Source organism: Choloepus didactylus, chromosome 1 (assembly GCF_015220235.1).
Source record: "Choloepus didactylus isolate mChoDid1 chromosome 1, mChoDid1.pri, whole genome shotgun sequence".
Lineage (NCBI taxonomy): Eukaryota > Metazoa > Chordata > Mammalia > Pilosa > Megalonychidae > Choloepus > Choloepus didactylus.
The window spans coordinates 166102303-166123710 of NC_051307.1; the positions used below are offsets into that span (position 1 = coordinate 166102303).

General features: G+C 36.8%; 1 protein-coding gene across 4 annotated transcripts in view; it reads left to right on the top strand.

Annotated features, from left to right (window-relative positions):
- PIK3R4 (phosphoinositide-3-kinase regulatory subunit 4) overlaps positions 1-21408 on the top strand; it is a 156742-nt gene that overhangs the window by 70229 nt on the left and 65105 nt on the right. For all 4 annotated transcript variants that reach the window (XM_037845054.1, XM_037845036.1, XM_037845031.1 and 1 more), the window contains exons 8-9: positions 5400-5545; positions 7446-7649. In XM_037845054.1, the coding sequence (XP_037700982.1) occupies positions 5400-5545; positions 7446-7649 (350 nt within the window). The remainder of the gene's footprint in view (positions 1-5399; positions 5546-7445; positions 7650-21408) is intronic.

Here is a 21408-nt window from a genome sequence, read left to right on the forward strand (position 1 = left end):
TTTTGGGTAGATTTGATATCTTCATAATATTTAGTCTTCAATCCACGGACATGGACTTTCTTTTCATTGATTTAGATCTTCTAAATTTCTTTCAGCAATGCTTTGTAGTTTTCCATGTACAAGTACCTTATATCCTAGATATTTGATTCTTTTAGTTGCTATTGTAAACTGAATTTTTTTCTTGATTTCCTCTTTGGATTATCCATTACTACTGTATAGAAACACCACTGGTTTTTGTGTGTTGATTTTGTACCCTGCCACTCTGGTGAGTTTATTGATAGCTCCAGTAGCTTTGTTGTAGATTTTTCAGGATTTTCTGCATATAGTGTCATGTCATCTGCAAATACGGAAAATGTTACTTCTTCCTTCCTTTCCATTCTGGATGCCTTTTCTTTCTTTTTCTTGTCCAGTTGCTCTGGGTAGTATTTTGGTACAGTGTTGAATAACAGTGGTGATAGTGAGCATCTTTGTCTTGTTCCTGATCTTAGGGGGAAAGCTTTGTCTTACACCACTGAGTATGATGTTAGTTGTGGGTTTTTCCATTTATGCCCCTTATCATGTTGAGGAAGTTTCCTTCTATTCCTAGTTTTAAGTGTTTTTATTGAGAAGGAGTGTGAGATTTTGTCAGTTGCCTTTTCTGCATCAGTTGAGATGATCATATGTGTGTTTTTTTCCTTCATTCTGTTAACATGATTGATTTTCTTATATTGAACCACCCTTGCATTCTTGAGACAAATCCCATTTGATCCTTCAGGATGCTGTTGGATTCATTCGTTAGTTTTTTTGTTTTTTGTTTTTGAGGATTTTTGCGTCTATATTCATGTGGGGTATTGGTTTTTAATTTTCTTTTCTTGTATCTTTATCTGGTTTTGGTATTAGGGTGAGACTTTATAGAATGAGTTGGAAATCGTTCCCTCTCTTCAATTTTTTGGAAGAGCTTGAGCAGAATTGGTGTTAATTCTTCTTTGAATGTTTGGTGAAATTCACCAGTGAAACCTTCTGTCCTGAGCTTTTCTTTGTTGGGAGGGTTTTGATTACTGATTCAATCTCTTTACTAGTTATTGGTCTAGTATCTTGATATCTTCTTTTTCTTCTTGACTAGTATAGGTAGTTTGTGTGCTTCTAGGTATTTGTGCTTTTCAACTAGTTCAACTAATTTGTTTACATGCAGTTGTTCGTAGTATCCTCTTATAGTCCTGTTAACTGTGGGGCTGGTTGTATTTTCTCCCTTTTATTTCTGATTTAGTTATTTGTGTCCACTCTTTTTTTCCTTTATCATTTTATTTTGTTGATCATTTTGATCTTTTCAAAGAATCAATTTTGGTTTTGTTGATTCCCTCTTTTGTATTTTATTATCTTTTTTTTTTTTTAATAAAGGGGATTTATTAGGTTACAAATTTATAGTTCTAAAGCCATAAAAGTGTCCAATCTAAGGCATGAACAAGAGGGTTCTTTCACTGAAGGGAGGCCAATGGCATCAGGAAGACCTCTGTCAGCTGGGAAGGCACGAGGCTGGTGTCTGCTGGTCCTTTGTTCCCAGGTTGCATTTCAAAATGGCTTTCTCAAAAATGTCTCTGGCCTTCTGTTTCTCTTACCTTTTCTCGGCTGTCTGCTTGGTTCTCCTGGGGTGTTTCTCTCTAAGCATCTGGGAGTGTTCTCTTAGCTTTTTGGGGGCAAACTCTGGTCTGTCTTTATCTCTTAGCTCAGCATCTCTTATTATCTCTTTTATTTGTGTGTGCTCTAAACTTAGTTATTTTCATCCTGCTTGCTTTGGGTTTAGTTTGTTCTTTTTTCTTAGTTTCCTAGGTGCAAGGTTAGGTTTCTTATTTGAAATATTTATTTTTTTAAAATTTGAGCATTTAGAGCTATACATTCTTCCCTGAGCACTGCCTTCACTCCATTTCATTGTTTTTTTTATGTTTTGTTTTCCGTGTCATCCTTCTGAAGATATTCCTGATTTCCCTTTTGATTTCTTCTTTGACCCATTGATTAAGAGTGTTTTAAGATTTATTTATTTGTGGGTTTTCGTCATTCTCCTCTGTTATTGATTTCTGGAGTCATTTCATTGTGGTTAGAGAAAAGGCTTTGAAAAATACCATTCTTTTTAAATGTATTGAGACTTGTTTTGTGACCTAATATGTGGTCTCTTTTGGAGAATGATCCATATGCACTTGAGAAGAACTGTATTCTGCTGTTGTTGGGTGCCGTTCTCTGTATATGTTCTAGTTTATTTATGATATTGTTCTTCATTTCCTTACTGATTGTCTGTCTAGATGTTTGACTCATTGATGAAGGTGGTGTATTGAAGTCTCCAATTATTATTGTAGATATGTCTATTTCTCTCTTCAATTTTGTGTATGTTTGCTTTGTGCTTGCTGTTTTGGGGTACTATGATTAGGTGTGTATATGTTTATGTTTGTCTAATCTTCTTGGTGGGTTGACCATTTTATTAATGTTTTGTATGCTTTGTCTCTTGTGACAGTTTTTGACTTAAAGTCTGTTTTATCCAGTATTAGTTTAGCTACAGTAGCTCTCTTTTGGCTACTATTTGCATGGAATGTTTTTTTCTATCTTTCCGCTTTTGACCTATTTGTGTCTTTGGGTCTAAAGTGAGCCTTGTTAAACAACATATAGTTGGATTTTGCTTTTTTCTCTATTTTGCCAATCCATGTCTTTTAAAAAAAATTACTTTATTTATTAAAAAAAAAAAAAAGACAAAACACAACCACCCAGTTTGTTTTTTCTGTTCCTTTGTTTTATTTTATCTGGAATTTTTTTTTTTTTAATATCTATGTCTTTTTACTGAAGAATTTAATCCATTTACATTCAGTGTAATACTTACAAAGCCAGACTTACTTTAGCCATTTTTTTTTGATATTCGTTTTTTTATTAGAGAAGTTGTATGTTTATAGAAAAATCATCATAAAATACAGAGTTCCCGTATACCACCCTTTTGTTAACACCTTACATTAGTGTGGTACCTTTGTTACAATTCATGAAAGAACATTTTTATAATTGTACCATTAACTATAGTGTTTCATTTATATTAGGGCTCACTGTTTGTATTGTACAGTCCTATGTTTTTTGTTTTTTATTTCTTTAATTTTCATTCCGGTAACATATATACAATCCAAAATGTTCCCTTTTCACCACTCTCAAATATACAATTCAGTGCTGTGAATCATTTTCATAATATTTTGCCACCTTCACGACCATCCGTTACTAAAAATTTTCCATCAACCCAAATACAAACTCTTCAACTCCCCATTCCCTCCCCCAATCCCAGCCCTTTGTAACCTGTATTCTAATTTCTGACTCTATGAGTTTGCTTATTCTAATTATTTCATATCAGTGAGATCATATAATGTTTGCCCTTTGTGTCTGGCTTATTTCACTCAACATGATGTCTTCAGGGTTCATCCATATTGTTGCATGTATCAGAACTTCATTTCTTTTTATAGCTAAATAATACTCCATTGTATGCATATACACATTTTTTTCTATTTAAGTATGGTCTTCTTGATACTCTTTAGTTCTGTATTAAGATTTTCTTTTAGCTCACTGAAGTGACTTAGGAAATTTGACTGAGTGTTTTTGATTAGTTCCAGTGTCTGCTTATTCTGTTGTTTGAGTTTGTTCCCTTGAAAGGGCCATCTCTTCTTGTTTCTTTGTATGACTTGTGATCTTTTGTTGGTGTCTGGACATTTGATTATTTTGATGTGCTAACTCTTGGAAATGAGTTTCTCTCTCTTGCCTAAGATTTTAGCACAGATTGGCTGTGTGTTAAAGCTATTGTTCAATGCTTGGTCCAGTTTACACTCAACATTTTGAGCATTTGTGTTTAACAGTTTGGTTTTTCTCAGGTCTTTCTGTTCCTGCATCTTACCCTGTGTGTGTGCAGTAATTTTCAAGATTATCCTAGAATGTGTGACTATGTTCCCTCCAAGGGAGGATTTCCTTTATTCTGTTCCTTCTACAGGGGTCCTCTGCTGTTCTTTTTGTTTTTATACATATTTTCCTCCCACAGCTTTGGTGGGCCCAACTCCTCCCCAGGCTCTGGACCACTCTTTCACTCTAGCTTTTTACCCTGGGTCCGCACTGCCATATATCAGCTCAGCTCCTTTTGTGTGACATTTCTTCATCTTGAAACTTCCCAGTTAATGTATCTTGACCCAGGGAGTCAGATGGGGTCAGTATTCAAAAACACTCATGTTTTTTCATTTAGGTGTACCATCATTTAGGGTCCAGGGTAGGAGTGTGCACAGCTTGCCAAAAGTTCAGCTGCAAGTTGCTCTGGTTTCAGGGGACCTCTTTGGCTGCACACATGCAGATTGCTAGGGTTCCACCATGGGTCTATGTGGAGTTTGGACCCCATACCTGAATGTGCATGGACTCTAAACTGCTGTCATGGTGGCTTTGTGATCAGCAACCATGGTAGGAGGTGTCTGGCTGGAGAGCCACTGCCATGTGTGAGAGTGATATGGTTGAACAAATGTTTTTTCCTTCCCCTTTCTATTTATTAGTATACAACAGTGTTCTCCTTATTGTATTAGCATGAATTTCATATAAAATAAGTATACTCTAAGTGATGATGTTTTTATAAGCTCAGAAGTTATATAATCCTTTTTTTTTCTTTTAAAAGTTTGAATTTTTTTCCAAATCATGCTAGTCTTACTTTGATTAGTTAAAACTATTGATTTTGGGTTTACACATGAAATCCTTAAAATAAAAGGGATAGAAGGCATTCATTTAAAATTCTTGTTTAATCTGTAGTTTTAAAATTCTTTAAGAAGTCATGTTTTCTAATGGTTTAGTTTCCATTCATAATGACTTGTGAATGAAATTATGCATAATGTGTTAGATTTGATCAAACTCTTAGAATAAAAAGAATGTCAGATGGCAGGTGAAATTCTTCCCTTATTATTAATATTATGTCTTGGAAAGGAAGCAGCTCCTCTGTTTCTCTGCCTCTTGTATGATAGGTATTGTGTCCTTGAACTTTTGCAGGTGTGTGGGTGGGAGGTAATAGTTCGCTGTATGTTGATGGGACTTTTTATGTCTTTGTTTAATAGTTTTTAATCCAGTCTCATAAATGAGTAGGTTCCCACTCAGTTTCTGCTTTGGCAAAAAGTATTAATTTTCAATCCTCAGAAAGGAGGTAGTTGTTTTTATTGCTTTATATTATTGCTTATATTTATGATAAGGGAGTATTATAATATCAGCGTGTTCACTTAATTGAATTTATACTTCTGGGTAGTGTGAATATGAGAAAGCACCTGATAGTAACATTGTGGTACAATCCCTTTACTTTTGTAAAGTAAGAAAATTGTTTATCCTAATAGTTTGAAACTATTTATGAACCTGGCTTGATTCATACCTTCTTTTTTTTTTCTCTGTAGCTCCCTTCTTGTGTCATCCCAATCTATGGATACGCTATGGTGCTGTGGGATTTATTACGGTGGTAGCTGATCGAATTAGCACAGCTGATGTCTACTGCAAACTGATGCCTTACCTTGAGCCATATATTACCCAGCCAATAATACAGGTATACATATTTCAACTTAGAATCCATCCTCTGTCCAAACTTCACCCCTTAAAAAAATATCGAATCCTTTTTACTTAAAATTTTTAAAGATTTAAATTGGGCTAAAGCTTTTTCACTCTCCTTTCATGCTAGTTAATTATAAAGGACTTGGCACATTTGAAGGTAAGAAAAGTTCACGAGAACATTATGATCTATGTTATGTTATGTGTAATATAGCACTCAATAATTCATACTTTTTCTTTTGTGTAATATAAATCGTCTGTGAAAGTGAACTATAATGTAGAAAAAAATGTATACTTTCACTGTAAAAAAAAAATGTATACTTTCACTGTTATTTTGGCTGAAATAACTGATTTCAGCCAAAGTCAGCATTTATAATAAATTAGAAAAGTTTTTTTCAGTTTGTTGTTTTGGATAACCAACTGGTTTTAGTTTCATTGTTTTAAAAAAAAATCTAACGTAACCCTTTCTCCCTCTCCCTCTCCCAGCATTTTAACACTTGATGATAAATGTTGGTTCTTTGATTTGTACATGTCAAGAATTATTTAACCAGCTTATATGTGTTTACACTCTTCATCCAGATAGACAGCCAATTATCAAAATAGATATTTAAACTGAATGGAACATTGAGGATGATTTTGGCTGTTAAAACATACTGAAATATCCTATTTTTACTAAAACTCATTATTTCACATTTGGAAATTTTCATGCCTCTGTGGCTTTCTTCTACTCTTATAACCCAGTGTGCTTTCCCTTTGGTTGGTAAAAATGGCCTTAGGTACTATCCTTTGGAAACAAGGAGTTTTTGACTGCCTTCAGTTCTTATTTTCCCCTTGTAGATTCATCAGTTCTGGGGAACATCATTCTTTATTTCACAGAGTATGTAGAATTGTTGATTTGTTACCCCAAGCAAATAATTTATATACCCATGAAAGATGGCTAACATTACCAGAAAATATGCCTTTTTTGGAAGTGTATTTAAACTTCCTTGGAAATAAGGTCTAGAAATGCCTACTACTTCTGACTAGTTATACTATCTATAAGTTTTTTGTTAAGCTTTTTGATAATGTGATGTGGAGAAAGTGTCCCTGGGATTAAAATAATTGGATGCATTTGTAATAAGTTTTACTGCTGGTTTACTATAATAAATTTGACATATATGTGGTTTATTAGAAATCTGCACCAAAGACTAACTTAACTGCTTTTTCAGAATTTTTTCTTCATCACTGTTTTATATTTTGAAGGGCCAGGAGCAGCAACTGAGAGGCTAATTATTCATTTGCTTCATAAATCTTACATTTCTACAGTTTAGTCAGTGCACCAGGTAGTTAAGATATCTAAAGAAAGTCCTCTTCATTACTGTTAGTGGTGCTTATGCTTTTTCATATTTATGCATTGACAAGGAAAGCACTGTTTGATAATAAAATAAAGGATATTATGAACTTCATGGAGAGAGTAATGTTTTTTTAGAATTGGTTGAATCTATTAGGAAAACTTGATGCCTGAAATGAAGATTGAGGCATATTTTCTGGATCAGGATCTATTGCTTTAGACTTGGTAACTGCAGGTATGTTTTAGATCTTGGAAGCTACCTGACAGTTTGGGATCTAGAAAAGGCTGTTTCTTATTTTTTAAAATTTTCTAGCCTGGATATTTATTTTTAGTCTTTCAGTATGGTAGACACAGATGCTAAAAGTGAAAAGTAAGAAATAACTTAGCTCTTTAAAGTTTACTAATGTTCTTTTTTCTTCCAAACAAAAATTTCAGATGTTGATATCTCTCATTTTCTTAGAAATTAAATACTTTCCATTAACTTTGCATAGGTTGTATTTATTGAATTTGAAACCAACTGTACTATATGTTGTGCCTTTAGCTGATTTGTTTTATTTTTCTGATATAGATTGAAAGAAAACTTGTTCTACTCAGTGTTCTAAAAGAGCCAGTAAATCGTTCTATATTTGATTATGCTTTGCGGTCTAAAGATATTACAAGCTTGTTCAGACATCTTCACATGCGTCAGAAGAAGCGAAATGGGTCTCTTCCTGACTGCCCTCTGCCTGAGGATCCTGCCATAGCACAACTTCTGAAGAAATTGCTCTCACAGGTTGTATCATCTTTCTGAAATATTGCGTTTTAATGCAAATTTCCAAAAAACATTGAAGCTTCCAACTAGTTGTTAAAACACATTTTTAATTGATTAGGTTGCATCATAACAAATGAGGTAAATAAATCTGGCAAGCAACTTCTCTATTTGCTTTGGTGTTTAGGAGATGCTAGGAAAATGATAAGGTGTTAAGTTCATCTAGATAAGGAATCGTGGGATCCCTATTAAATTTCTTTTGTGATTATTGGCTATATAAGTGAGGAAAACAGATCTAATCTTAGATTTCAGAATATTTTAGTTTGTTTCCAGATTTACGCAAAAAAAAAATGATGTAATTGTTTGAAGAAACAAAGCAAAACACTGATGCAATATAGAAAAGTCCTGGCTAATTTCAGTCCAGTATATAGAGTCCTCACTACTGCAAACAGCTGAAATAATTGTGATTTATAATGCCTCTTAGGTTGAATAAACGAGCAGTTTGCTGTGACATCTTTTTTTTTTTTTTTTTTTTTAAATCATCATTTTATTGAGATATATTCACATACCACGCAGTCATACAAAACAAATTGTACTTTCGATTGTTTACAGTACCATTACATAGTTGTACATTCATCACCTAAATCAATCCCTGACACCTTCATTAGCACACACACAAAAATAACAAGAATAATAATTAGAGTGAAAAAGAGCAATTGAAGTAAAAAAGAACACTGGGTACCTTTGTCTGTTTGTTTGCTTCCCCTACTTTTCTACACATCCATCCATAAACTAGACAAAGTGGAGTTTGGTCCTTATGGCATTCCCAATCCCACTGTCACCCCTCATAAGCTACATTTTTATACAACTGTCTTCGAGATTCATGGGTTCTGGGTTGTAGTTTAATAGTTTCAGGTATCCACCACCAGCTACCCCAATTCTTTAGAACCTAAAAAAGGTTGTCTAAAGTGTGCGTAAGAGTGCCCACCAGAGTGACCTCTCGGCTCGTTTTGGAATCTCTCTGCCACTGAAGCTTATTTCATTTCCTTTCACATCCCCCTTTTGGTCAAGAAGATGTTCTCCATCCCACGATGCCGGGTCTACATTCCTCCCCGGGAGTCATATTCCACGTTGCCAGGGAGATTCACTTCCCTGGGTGTCTGCCACGTAGGGGGGAGGGCAGTGATTTCACCTTTCAAGTTGGCTTAGCCAGAGAGAGAGGGCCACATCTGAGCAACAAAGAGGCATTCAGGAGGAGACTCTTAGGCACAAATACAGGGAGGCCTAGCCTCTCCTTTGCAGCAACCGTCTTCCCAAGGGTAAAACTTATGGTAGAGGGCTCAACCCATCAAACCACCAGTCCCCTATGTCTGTGGTCATGTTAGCAACCATGGAGGTGGGGTAGGCAAATACCCCTGCATTCTCCACAGGCTCCTCAAGGGGGCACTACATCTTTTTTTTTTTTTTTCCCTTGTTTGTCTTTTTTCTTTTTTCTTTTTTTTTTTTTTAACTTTCCCTTCTTTTTTAAATCAACTGTATGAAAAAAAAAGTTAAAAAGAAAACAAACATACAATAAAAGAACATTTCAAAGAGACCATAACAAGGGAGTAAGAAAAAGACAACTAACCTAAGATAACTGCTTAACTTCCCACATGTTCCTACTTTACCCCAAGAAAGTTACATAATATAGCAACATTTCAGTGAACTTGTTCCTACTACATCCATCAGAAATTAACAGACCATAGTCATTTCTGGGCATCCCCAGAACGTTAAATAGCTTATCTGTTCTTCTTGGATTATTGTTCCCCCTTCCTTAATTGCTCTCTACTGCTAGTTCCCCTACATTCTACATTATAAACCATTTGTTTTACATTTTTCAAAGTTCACATTAGTGGTAGCATATAATATTTCTCTTTTTGTGCCTGGCTTATTTCGCTCAGCATTATGTCTTCAAGGTTCATCCATGTTGTCATATGTTTCACCAGATCGTTCCTTCTTACTGCCGCGTAGTATTCCATCGTGTGTATATACCACATTTTATTTATCCACTCATCTGTTGAAGGACATTTGGGTTGTTTCCATCTCTTGGCAATTGTGAATAATGCTGCTATGAACATTGGCGTGCAGATATCTGTTCGTGTCACTGCTTTCCGATCTTCCGGGTATATACCGAGAAGTACAATCGCTGGATCGAATGGTAGCTCTATATCTAGTTTTCTAAGGAACTGCCAGACTGACTTCCAGAGTGGCTGAACCATTATACAGTCCCACCAACAATGAATAAGAGTTCCAATTTCTCCACATCCCCTCCAGCATTTGTAGTTTCCTGTTTGTTTAATGGCAGCCATTCTAAACCGGTGTTAGATGGTATCTCATTGTGGTCTTAATTTGCATCTCTCTAATAGCTAGTGAAGCTGAACATTTTTTCATGTGTTTCTTGGCCATTTGTATTTCCTCTTCAGAGAACTGTCTTTTCATATCTTTTGCCCATTTTATAATTGGGCTGTCTGTACTATTGTCATTGAGTTGTAGGATTTCTTTGTATATGTAAGATATCATTCTTTTGTCAGATACATGGTTTCCAAAAATTTTTTCCCATTGAGTTGGCTGCCTCTTTACCTTTTTGAGAAATTCCTTTGAGGTGCAGAAACTTCTAAGCTTGAGGAGTTCCCATTTATCTATTTTCTCTTTTGTTGCTTGTGCTTTGGGTGTAAAGTCTAGGAAGTGGCCACCTAATACAAGGTCTTGAAGATGTTTTCCTACATTATCTTCTAGGAGTTTTATGGTACTTTCTTTTCTATTGAGATCTTTGGTCCATTTTGAGTTAATTTTTGTGTAGGGGGTGAGGTAGGGGTCCTCTTTCATTCTTTTGGATATGGATATCCAACTCTCCCAGCCCCATTTGTTGAAAAGACCATTATGACTCAGTTCAGTGACTTTGGGGGCCTTATCAAAGATCAGTCGGCCATGGATCTGAGGGTCTATCTCTGAATTCTCAATTTGATTCCATTGATCTATATGTCTATCTTTGTGCCAGTACCATGCTGTTTTGGCAACTGTGGCTTTATAATAAGCTTCAAAGTCAGGGAGTGTAAGTCCTCCCACTTTGTTTTTCTTTTTTAGAGTGTCTTTAGCAATTCGAGGCATCTTCCCTTTCCAAATAAATTTGATAACTAGCTTTTCCAAGTCTGCAAAGTAGGTTGTTGGAATTTTGATTGGGATTGCATTGAATCTGTAGATGAGTTTGGGTAGAATTGACATCTTAATGACATTTAGTCTTCCTATCCATGAACATGGAATATTTTTCCATCTTTTAAGGTCCCTTCTATTTCTTTTAGTAGAGTTATGTAGTTTTCTTTGTATAGGTCTTTTACATCTTTGGTTAAGTTTATTCCTAGGTACTTGATTTTTTTAGTTGCTATTGAAAATGGTATCTTTTTCTTGAGTGTCTCTTCAGTTTGTTCATTTCTAGCATATAGAAACATTACTGACTTATGTGCATTAACCTTGTATCCCGCTACTTTGCTAAATTTGTTTATTAGCTCTAGTAGCTGTATCGTCGATTTCTCAGGGTTTTCTAGATATAAGATCATATCATCTGCAAACAATGACAGTTTTACTTCTTCTTTTCCAATTTGGATGCCTTTTATTTCTTTGTCTTGCCGGATTGCCCTGGCTAGCACTTCGAGCACAATGTTGAATAACAGTGGTGACAGCGGGCATCCTTGTCTTGTTCCTGATCTTAGAGGGAAGGCTTTCATTCTCTCACCATTGAGTACTATGCTGGCTGTGGGTTTTTCATATATGCTCTTTATCATGTTGAGGAAGTTTCCTTCAATTCCTACCTTTTGAAGTGTTTTTATCAAAAAGGGATGTTGGATTTTGTCAAATGCTTTTTCAGCATCTATTGAGATGATCAATTGATTTTTCCCTTTCGAGTTTTTAATGTGTTGTAATACATTGATTGTTTTTCTTATGTTGAACCATCCTTGCATGCCTGGAATGAACCCCACTTGGTCATGGTGTATGATTTTTTTAATGTGTCTTTGGATTCGATTTGCAAGTATTTTGTTGAGGATTTTTGCATCTATATTCATTAGGGAGATTGGCCGGTAGTTTTCCCTTTTTGTAGCATCTTTGCCTGGTTTTGGTATTAGATTGATGTTAGCTTCATAAAATGAGTTAGGTAGTGTTCCATTTTTTTCAATGTTTTGAAAGAGTTTGAGTAAGATTGGTGTCAGTTCTTTCTGGAAAGTTTGGTAGAATTCCCCTGTGACGCCATCTGGCCCTGGGCATTTATTTGTGGGAAGATTTTTGATGACTGATTGGATCTCTTTGCTTGTGATGGGTTGGTTGAGGTCTTCTATTTCTTCTCTGGTCAGTCTAGGTTGTTCATATGTTTCCAGGAAATTGTCCATTTCTTCTACATTATCCAGTTTGTTGCCATACAGTTGTTCATAATATCCTCTTATAATTTTTTTAATTTCTTCAGGATCTGCAGTTATGTTACCTTTTTCATACATTATTTTGTTTATATGGGTCTTCTCTCTTTTTGATTTTGTCAGTCTAGCTAGGGGCTTGTCAATCTTGTTGATCTTCTCAAAGAACCAACTTTTGGTGATATTTATCCTCTCTATTGTTTTTTTGTTCTCTATGTCATTTATTTCTGCTTTAATCCTTGTTATTTCTTTTCTTGTACTTGGTTTAGGATTGGTTTGCTGTTCATTTTCTAGCTTCTTCAGTTGATCCGTTAGTTCTTTGATTTTGGCTCTTTCTTCCTTTTTAATATATGCGTTTAGTGCTATAAATTTCCCCCTTAGCACTGCTTTTGCTGCATCCCATAGGTTTTGGTATGTTGTGTTCTCATTTTCATTCGTCTCTATATATTTAGCAATTTCTCTTGCTGTTTCTTCTTTAACCCACTGATTGTTTAGGAGTGTGTTGTTTAACCTCCAGGTATTTGTGAATTTTCTAAGTCTCTGATGGTTATTGACTTCTAATTGTATTCCATTGTGGTCAGAGAATGTGCTTTGAATAATTTCAATCTTTTTAAATTTATTGAGGCTTGTTTTATGTCCCAGCATATGATCTATTCTGGAGAAAGTTCCGTGAGCACTAGAAAAGTATGTGTATCCTGTTGATTTGGGATGTAATGTCCTGTAGATGTCTGTTAAATCTAATTCATTTATCAGATTGTTTAGGTTTTCAATTTCCTTATTGGTCTTCTGTCTGGTTGATCTATCTATAGGAGAGAGTGATGTGTTGAAGTCTCCCACAATTATTGTGGAAACATCAATTGCTTCCTTTAGTTTTGCCAATGTTTCTCTCATGTATTTTGTGGCACCTTGATTGGGTGCATAGACATTTACGATTGTTATTTCTTCTTGCTGAATTGCCCCTTTTATTAGTATGTAGTGGCCTTCTTTGTCTCTCAAAACATCCCTGCATTTGAAGTCTATTTTATCTGAGATTAATATTGCTACACCTGCTTTCTTTTGGCTGTAGCTTGCATGAAATATTTTTTTCCATCCTTTCACTTTCAGTTTCTTTGTGTCCCTGTGTCTAAGATGAGTCTCTTGTATGCAACATATTGATGGTTCATTTTTTTTGATCCATTCTGCGAATCTATATCTTTTAATTGGGGAGTTTAATCCATTTACATTCAACGTTAAAACCGTGAAGGCATTTCTTGAATCGGCCATCTTATCCTTTGGATTATGTTTGCCATATTTTTCCCTCTCTCTATTAATATCCTTTATTGTACCCATACCGAATCTCTTTAGTACTGAACCTTTCTCCAGGTCTCTCTGTCCTGTCTTTGTTTCTCTGTCTGTAGGGCTCCCTTTAGTATCTCCAGTAGGGCAGGTCTCTTGTTAGCAAATTCTCTCAGCATTTCTTTGTCTGTGAAAAATTTAAGCTCTCCCTCAAATTTGAAGGAGAGCTTTGCTGGATAAAGTATTCTTGGCTGGAAATTCCTCTCACTCAGAATTTTAAATATATCGTGCCACTGCCTTCTTGCCTCCATGGTGGCTGCTGAGTAGTCACTACTTAGTCTTATGCTGTTTCCTTTGTATGTGGTGAATTGCTTTTCTCTTGCTGCTTTCAGAACTTGCTCCTTCTCTTCTATGTTTGACAGTGTGATCAGTATATGTCTCGGAGTGGGTTTTTTTGAATTTATTCTATTTGGAGTTCGCTGAGCATTTATGATTTGTGTATTTATGTTGTTTAGAAGATTTGGGAAGTTTTCCCCAACAATTTCTTTGAATACTCTTCCTAGACCTTTACCCTTTTGTTCCCCTTCTGGGACACCAATGAGTCTTATATTCGGACGTTTCATATTATGTATCATATCCCTGAGGTCCATTTCGAGTTTTTCAATTTTTTTCCCCATTCTTTCTTTTATGCTTTCATTTTCCATTCTGTCATCTTCCAGGTCACTGATTCGTTGTTCAACTTCCTCTAGTCTTGTACTATGAGTGTCCAGAATCTTTTTAATTTGGTCAACAGTTTCTTTAATTTCCATAAGATCATCCATTTTTTTATTTAGTCTTGCAATGTCTTCTTTATGCTCTTCTAGGGTCTTCTTGATTTCCTTCATATCCCGTACTATGGTCTCATTGTTCATCTTTAGTTCGTTGAGTAGCTGCTCTAGGTGGTGTGTCTCTTCTGGTCTTTTGATTTGGGTGCTTGGGCTTGGGTTATCCATATCGTCTGGTTTTTTCATATGCTTTATAATTTTCTGTTGTTTTTGGCCTCGTGGCATTTGCTGAACTTGATAGGGTTCTTTTAGGGTTTGTAGACCAGTTGAAGTCCTTATCTCTAATTTATCAGATCTACAGCTTCGTGGAGTACACTTTCTCTAACTAACCAGCAGGTGGCGTCCACGAGCCACCTGTTCTCCACAAGCCAGATCTCCCCTGCTTAGCTTTTTTGGTGAGTGGGGGAGTGAGTCTTGTGGGGCCCAATTGGTGTACCAAGCTTGCGTGTGTAGTTGGTGTTGCCTGCCCTGTATGTGGGGCGTGTTTCTGGGCAGTCGGGGAGGGGGGGTGGCCCTAACAATCAAATCTCCCTGATGATCCTAGAGTTTTAAAGCTGCTGCACTAGTCTAATCCTTCAGTTCAGTCCTGCCACAGTTTGTCTCTGCCACTGACCCACAAGTCTTTGGTATTGGCGTATGGCTCCTGAGACTTGCAAGTGGGCCCCTCTTCCAGGCTGTGCACCCCGGGTCCTCTGTTGAGGGATGTCTGTGCTATGTCACAGGTGAGTGCCGTCCCCCCAGGGCAGTTCTGGGCTGCTGGGCTGTGTTGGGAGGCTCCCAGTCTGCTCAAATGATGGCTGAATGGGGCTCTGTTAATTCACACTGCTCCCCGTTCCCAGCTCTGGGACATTCAGCTGAGGTTGCAGGGAAGGCTAATGTCCACGCCCAGTTTTGTGGTGTGTGCCTGTTATTTGAAGCACTTCCGTCACACTGGGTTGTCTGGGGCAGCTCTGGGCTATGGGGCTGGCGATGGGCAGGAGTGTTTCCTGTCCACCAGGATGGTGGCTGTGAGCGGACACCCCCCTTTTCTTGGGAAGTTGTGTTGTTTAGTGAATTTTCTCAGCCACTGGATTATTGCCTTTTGTCTCAGAGGTCTCTTAGTTCTGCTCTTGACTTGACGTGCCCAAATTTCAATTCTTTGAAGCTTTCTGTATTGAGCTTCTTAGAGTAATTGTTTTAGAAAAAGCAAAAAGGATTTAAAAAAAAAAAAAAAAAAAAAAAAAAACGGCCCTCCTCAGAGATCTAATGGGTTATTGAAATGCTAATAGACAAAGCAACCAGGGCCATTAAGGAAAGGTGCACAGGGCAGAGAGATCAGCTTTGCTTCGGGATTTGCATATGCGCCTCAAGGCCTGATCTCCGCCCTTCCCCTTTCTGTGTTCACCAGAACTCCAAAAATCCTCTGCTTTTATTTTGGAGTTTTTCGTGTTGTTTTTTTTCTATGCCTGTCTCCTCTCCGCTGGGCTGGCTGTTCTCAGAGTCTCTGGTGTCTGGTCTCAGTCTATCTATGGTTGGAGTTTGAATCAGTAGAATGAGTTTCCGATAAGAGCAGCCACTGCAATTCTCCCTTCTCCTTCCCGGAGCTGACAGCCCCTCCTCCCCCGGGACTGAGCCTGGCAGGGAGGGGCGCGGGTCCCCTGGCCACAAAAACTTACAGATTTCGCTGATCTCAGCAGTTCCACGTTTTCATGAGTATTGTATGAAGTATGCCCAAAGACAGATTGCTCTGTGGTGTCCAGTCCACGCAGTTCCTGGCTTTTTACCTACTTTCCTGGAGGAGTAACTAAAACATACAGCTCACCAGTCTGCCATCTTGCCCCGCCTCTGCTGTGACATCTTATAAGCCTATGAATTTGGGTGAATTAACAGATATTGTTAGAACTAAGAAGTGATCTTTTTTTAATACTTGACATTGGTAAACCTCTTCAGAAATATTAAGTCTAGATTCAGCATCTTGTTTTAAAAGGGGGTGTGAGAAACCCAGAGAGGTCAAGATAGAAATAAGAATAGTTAGAAATAAAGAATACCCAATTTCTGGAAAAATGCTCCATAAGCCATGAGGCAAATTATGAGGGGAAACTTTCATGACTTTAGGTCTGCAGAAGATTTTTATAAAGAGTATGCTTGTTGGTTATCTTCTTTCTGCTGAGAAAGAAGATGCAAAAATGCATTCAGTTGCAGAGAATTTTGTTGTTTTGGGATATAGATCCTTTGTATTTCTCACTGCATATCCTGTGCTGTTTGATGCCCAAACGTCCTGTGGGAGACAGGTCAATAACCATTTTGCTGCTTTTAGGTGTCGCACTGCCTACAGGCCTGAGTCTGCTTCTAGGCCAGTGGTTCTACTTCCTATATTCTAGAAGACTTAATTTGATGTGACTTGAATTGCCCAGGAGCTTTTTCTTTTAACCTTGGCATGCACATACATTAGGGCCATTTTATATTTAAGAAAGCAATTTATGGAAAATAAGATTGGATCATATTTTTCTGTTCTGTTTCTCCTGAATAAGTGATCCTTGTCAAAAAATTTCAGCATGCAATAAAAAGCACTCCAATTTGTTTCTTCTGGCTTAGACAGTATATAATTCTTTGCATTTCTCTTTTCCATGCAAATTTTGTATGTTAAATTAAAAACTTATATCTTGAAATTTCCTTTTCATTATAAGTTATCATTTATACCATGGAACCATCCTACCCTTTAGTCCTTGCTTCTCACCTTGCTATAGTATAGATTTTGCTACTGCTATGAGTAAAAGGAGAGAGAGGAAACGAGTAGTTCTCATAGTATTTCTGCTTTCTGCTTCCTAACTGTTCTTCTCCTGAGCCCTTCCATTTCTGTTGCTCCCTCACTGTCCCCATTATTGGGTGCCATGATGAAATCATATGTATGTATTTGTCATTTATCACCTCAGTTGTTTGAGTAGAAAAAGAAGAACAATCCCCTATTTTTTGTTGTTTCTGGTGTTAATTACTTTAGAGGACTCATAAGGATTAAGAAACTACACTCTGTTTCAAGGGTACAGGCACTGCTAGTAGAAGGGAGAGCAGGCCAAATATCTCTGAGGTCCTGAGAATAAATAACAGTACCAGTTTCTAGGAGGGGCTTGCAGCTGGGTGAGGCTTTGGAGGTAGGAATTGAATCCTTGTTCTTAATGTCAAGGTTACAGAGGGAATAGATATTTTTAGTCTCAGCAAGTGAGAATTCTGAACACTCCTGAATAATTTTTTTTTTTGCATCGATTATTTAATGCTCACAACATTATAATATAAACTGTCCCATCATTTCTGGTTTGCAATTGAAAAAACTGAGAGAGTGCAGCTAAGTATATTTCCCCCCATAGTGATAAGTTTAGGACTTGTACCCCAGCACTATGACTCCAGAGACAATGGTCAGCAACTTCTCTGAAATCTCACCACATTAAATAATTTTTTTAATTGGGGTTCTATAGTGCTCTTTTTGTATATGACAATACTTGAAATATATCTTGGGTAAAATAGGCCTTTCTAGACCAACCTAGCATTGTTTCTGTGGGAAATTGTGTTCAGAGTTCCAAATAATAGACTTAAAAATACACTTTTGGAATATTACCCATATGAGAACTGGAATCTGCCTTGTAATCCAGATTTTCATTAGGACTTAATGTCTGGAGATGACTCATGGCAGGGCTATTTTAAGTAGATCTCATCTACAGATGCTCCCTGTTTCATTTGTATCCATTTAATCAGGTGCTAATACAGTACACAAAATGATTTTACTCCTTGTTTTAAAAAAATGGTGAGTATATTTTAACGTTTTGTGATTTTTATTTTTAATAATTTTTGACTGGGTTGTAAAGATACAAAGTGTTGAATTGGGAAGGTGTAAGAAGATATAGAATAAAATGCAAAATTTCTGCCAAGCTACAATGAACTCTAAACCACCCAGTTCCTTTCTCTATTGATTGGATATTGGATGTTGTGAATTTTCTGTTGTTGGGTGCTGAATTCCTTTAAATAGTGTCGGGCTTGTTAAACAGTTAAGTTACTTGGAATCAGTTTGATGCTTTTAAGCCTTGCTTTTATGTTTTGTTAGGACAGGTCTAGAGCAACATTAGTCTATGACCAGTTTAGCCCCACTAACAAGGGTTTCTGAGGGCTGTGCATGATGTTCTGTGTATTAAGAGGTCTTTCTACTCTGGGTGGTGGGAAGATGAACTACTCCTAGCCCTGTGTGATCTTCGAGAATTGTTTGGTCTCCTGCTTTCTGGTTGTTCTTTTCTTGTCTTTGGGTAGTTTCCTCTCACACACACTTAGAGGGAACCCTTCTGTAGCTTTCCAAAGCTCTTGCTCTGTGCAGATCCCTCCCTTCCAGTTCTGTGTCCCACAAGTTTAGCCTTCTTGGTCTCCTTGAACTCTGGTTTGTCTCATTGATTCGGTTCTACTGCCAGGCTCTATTTGAGTTCCCCCTCCTTGTGCTATAGCCTGGAAATTCCCCCCAGCCAGTACACTGGGGCAATCATAGGGCTCATCCTTATCTAGAGATCACAGCTCTGCACTGCCTGTTGGCCATTGCCTGGAAAGTTGTTATTTCATATATTTTTTCTCATTTTCTCGTTGTTTGAAGTGGAAAGGTAAATGTGATCCAGAAGCAGAAGTCTGTGGGTTTGTTTATGGACTTTTACCAGTGTTGTACTCTTAGTTTACAATAACTTAATAGTAAGACTTGATATCTGGTAGAGCGGGATCTCTCAGCTTGTTTTTCTTTTTCAAGATTGTCTTAGCTATCCTTGGTCCTTTGCATTTCTATATACATTTTAAAATCAGTCTTTTACTTTCTACAAAAAAAAAAAAAGTTATGTTGATTGAGATTGCTTTGAATCTATTGGAGAGAATTGACATCTTGTCAATATTGTGTCTTCCAATCCATGAGCATGGTATGTATCTTTATTTAATTAGGTCTCAATATTTTCTCAATAATGTTTTATGGCTTACTTTGTAGAGTTTAACATTTCTTTATTATAAATGTTTTAAATCTTTTATTTTTTAATGCCATTGTAAGTAGTATATTTTAAAAATTATTTTATTTGTAGCTGATATATAGAATTTAAAAAATACTGACCTTTTATCAGCAACCTAGCAAATTTCTTATTAGTATATTTCTTTTAAGTTTGTATATTCACGGTTGTATCGTGTGAATAGTAACAATTTTGTTCATTTTTTCCATTCTGAATACCTTTGTTTTCCTTGCCTTATTTAAGTGATTGAGATCTCTGGTACATCATTAAATAGAATTGGTGATAGTAGGCATCTTTGTTTTAGTTCTCTCAGAGGGAAAGCTCTCAACATTACATCATTTATTGTGATGTTTGCCCTTAGGTTTTTTTGTACAATCTTTTTATCAGATTAAGGAAATTCCCTTCTATTATGAGCTTGCTAAAATTATTATTGTGGTAGAATGTTAAATTTTATCAAATGCTTTTTCTTCATCTATTGAGATCATTGTGTGATTTTTCTGTTCTGTTAATGTGGTAAACTACCTTGATTAATTTTTAAGGTTAAAACAACCTTTCATTTCTGGAGTTTTGTAAGAAACAAAATTTTATCATGCCATACTATCATTTTTATGTATACTGGATTTAGTTTGCTCATATTTTATTGAATATTTTATCATTTGGGTTCATAAATGAGCTTGTCCTATAGGTTTCCTTTTTTTAAATGCCTGTGTCAGGATGTTTATTTATTTATTTAGATGGTGCATCCCTAATGTTTTTAAAAATTGAGATATAATTCACTGTTTCATTTTGCTAAAGGTGCCAAAATGCAATGTACCAGAAATGGATTGACTTTTACAATGGGGGTTTATTATTTATTAGTTCACAAAGTTACAATTCTAAGGCCAGGAAAATGTCCCGATTAAGGCATCAACAGGATGATACCTTCTCTGTAGAAAGGTGGATGGCATCCAGGGTTTCTCTGTCATATGGGAAGCACATGGCTGGCTCTTCTGGTCTTTCTCTGCTGGGGTCAGCTTCTGATATCTGTGGCTTTCTCCAAAATGTATCTGGGCTTCTGTCTCTAAGCATCTGTGGGCTTCTGTCTTAGCTTGTCTCTTGGCTTCTCCTGGGGGAAAACTCTGGATTACATGTCTTAGCTTCTTTCCTGGTTCTGATTTCAATGGCTGTCACAAAAAATGGCTCTGGGCATTTTCTTTCTGAGAATCTCTGACCTCTCTTCAAAATATATCTGGCTAGGAGGACACGGCTTGGAAGAGTGACCCACTTGCAAGTCACAGGGACCATAGGCCAATACCATGGACTTGTGGGTCAGTGGCAGAGACAAACCGTGGCGAGACTGAACTGAAGGATTAGACTCTTGGAGCAACTTTAAATCTCCAGGAACACCTGGGATATTTGATTATTAAAGCTGCCCTCCCTCCCTAAGCGCTCAGACACATACCCCACATTCAAGAAGGACAGCACCAACTACACACGCAAACTTAGTGCACCAGTTGGACCCCCACAAGACTCAGACCCCCACTCACCACAAAGACAGACTTGGGGAGAACTGGCTTAAGGGGAATAGGTGGCTTGCAGGTGCCACCTGCTGGTTAATTAGAGAAAGTGTGCTCCACCAAGCTGTAGATCTGACAAATTAGAGATAAGTGTTTGAATCAGCGTACATATCCTAAAATAACCCTATCAAGTTAAGCAAATGCCAAGAGGCCAAAAACAACAGAAAATTTTAAAGCATATGAAAAAAACAGACAATATGGATAATCCAAACCCAAACACCCAAATCAGAAGATCAGAGGAGACACAGTACTTGGAGCAATAAATCAGAGAAGTAAAGACAAACAGTGATAGCATGGCACAGGATATAAAGGATATGAAGAAGACTCTAGCAGAGCATAAAGAAGAAATTGCAAGAGTAAATAAAAAGACGATCTTATGGAAATAAAAGAAACTGTTGACCAAATTAAAAAGATTCTGGATACTCATAGTGCAAGACTGGAGGAAGCTGAACAATGAATCAGTGATATTGAGGACAACAGAAAGGAAAATGAAAGAACAAAAGAAAGAATGGGGGGAAAGATGGAAAAAATTGACGTGGACCTCAGGGATATGATAGATAATATAAAACGACCAAATATAAGAGTCATTGGTGTTCCAGAAGGGGAAGAGAAGGGTAAAGGTCTAGGAAAAGTATTCAAAGAAATTGTTGGGGAAAACTTCCCAGACCTTCTAAACAACATAAATACACAAATCA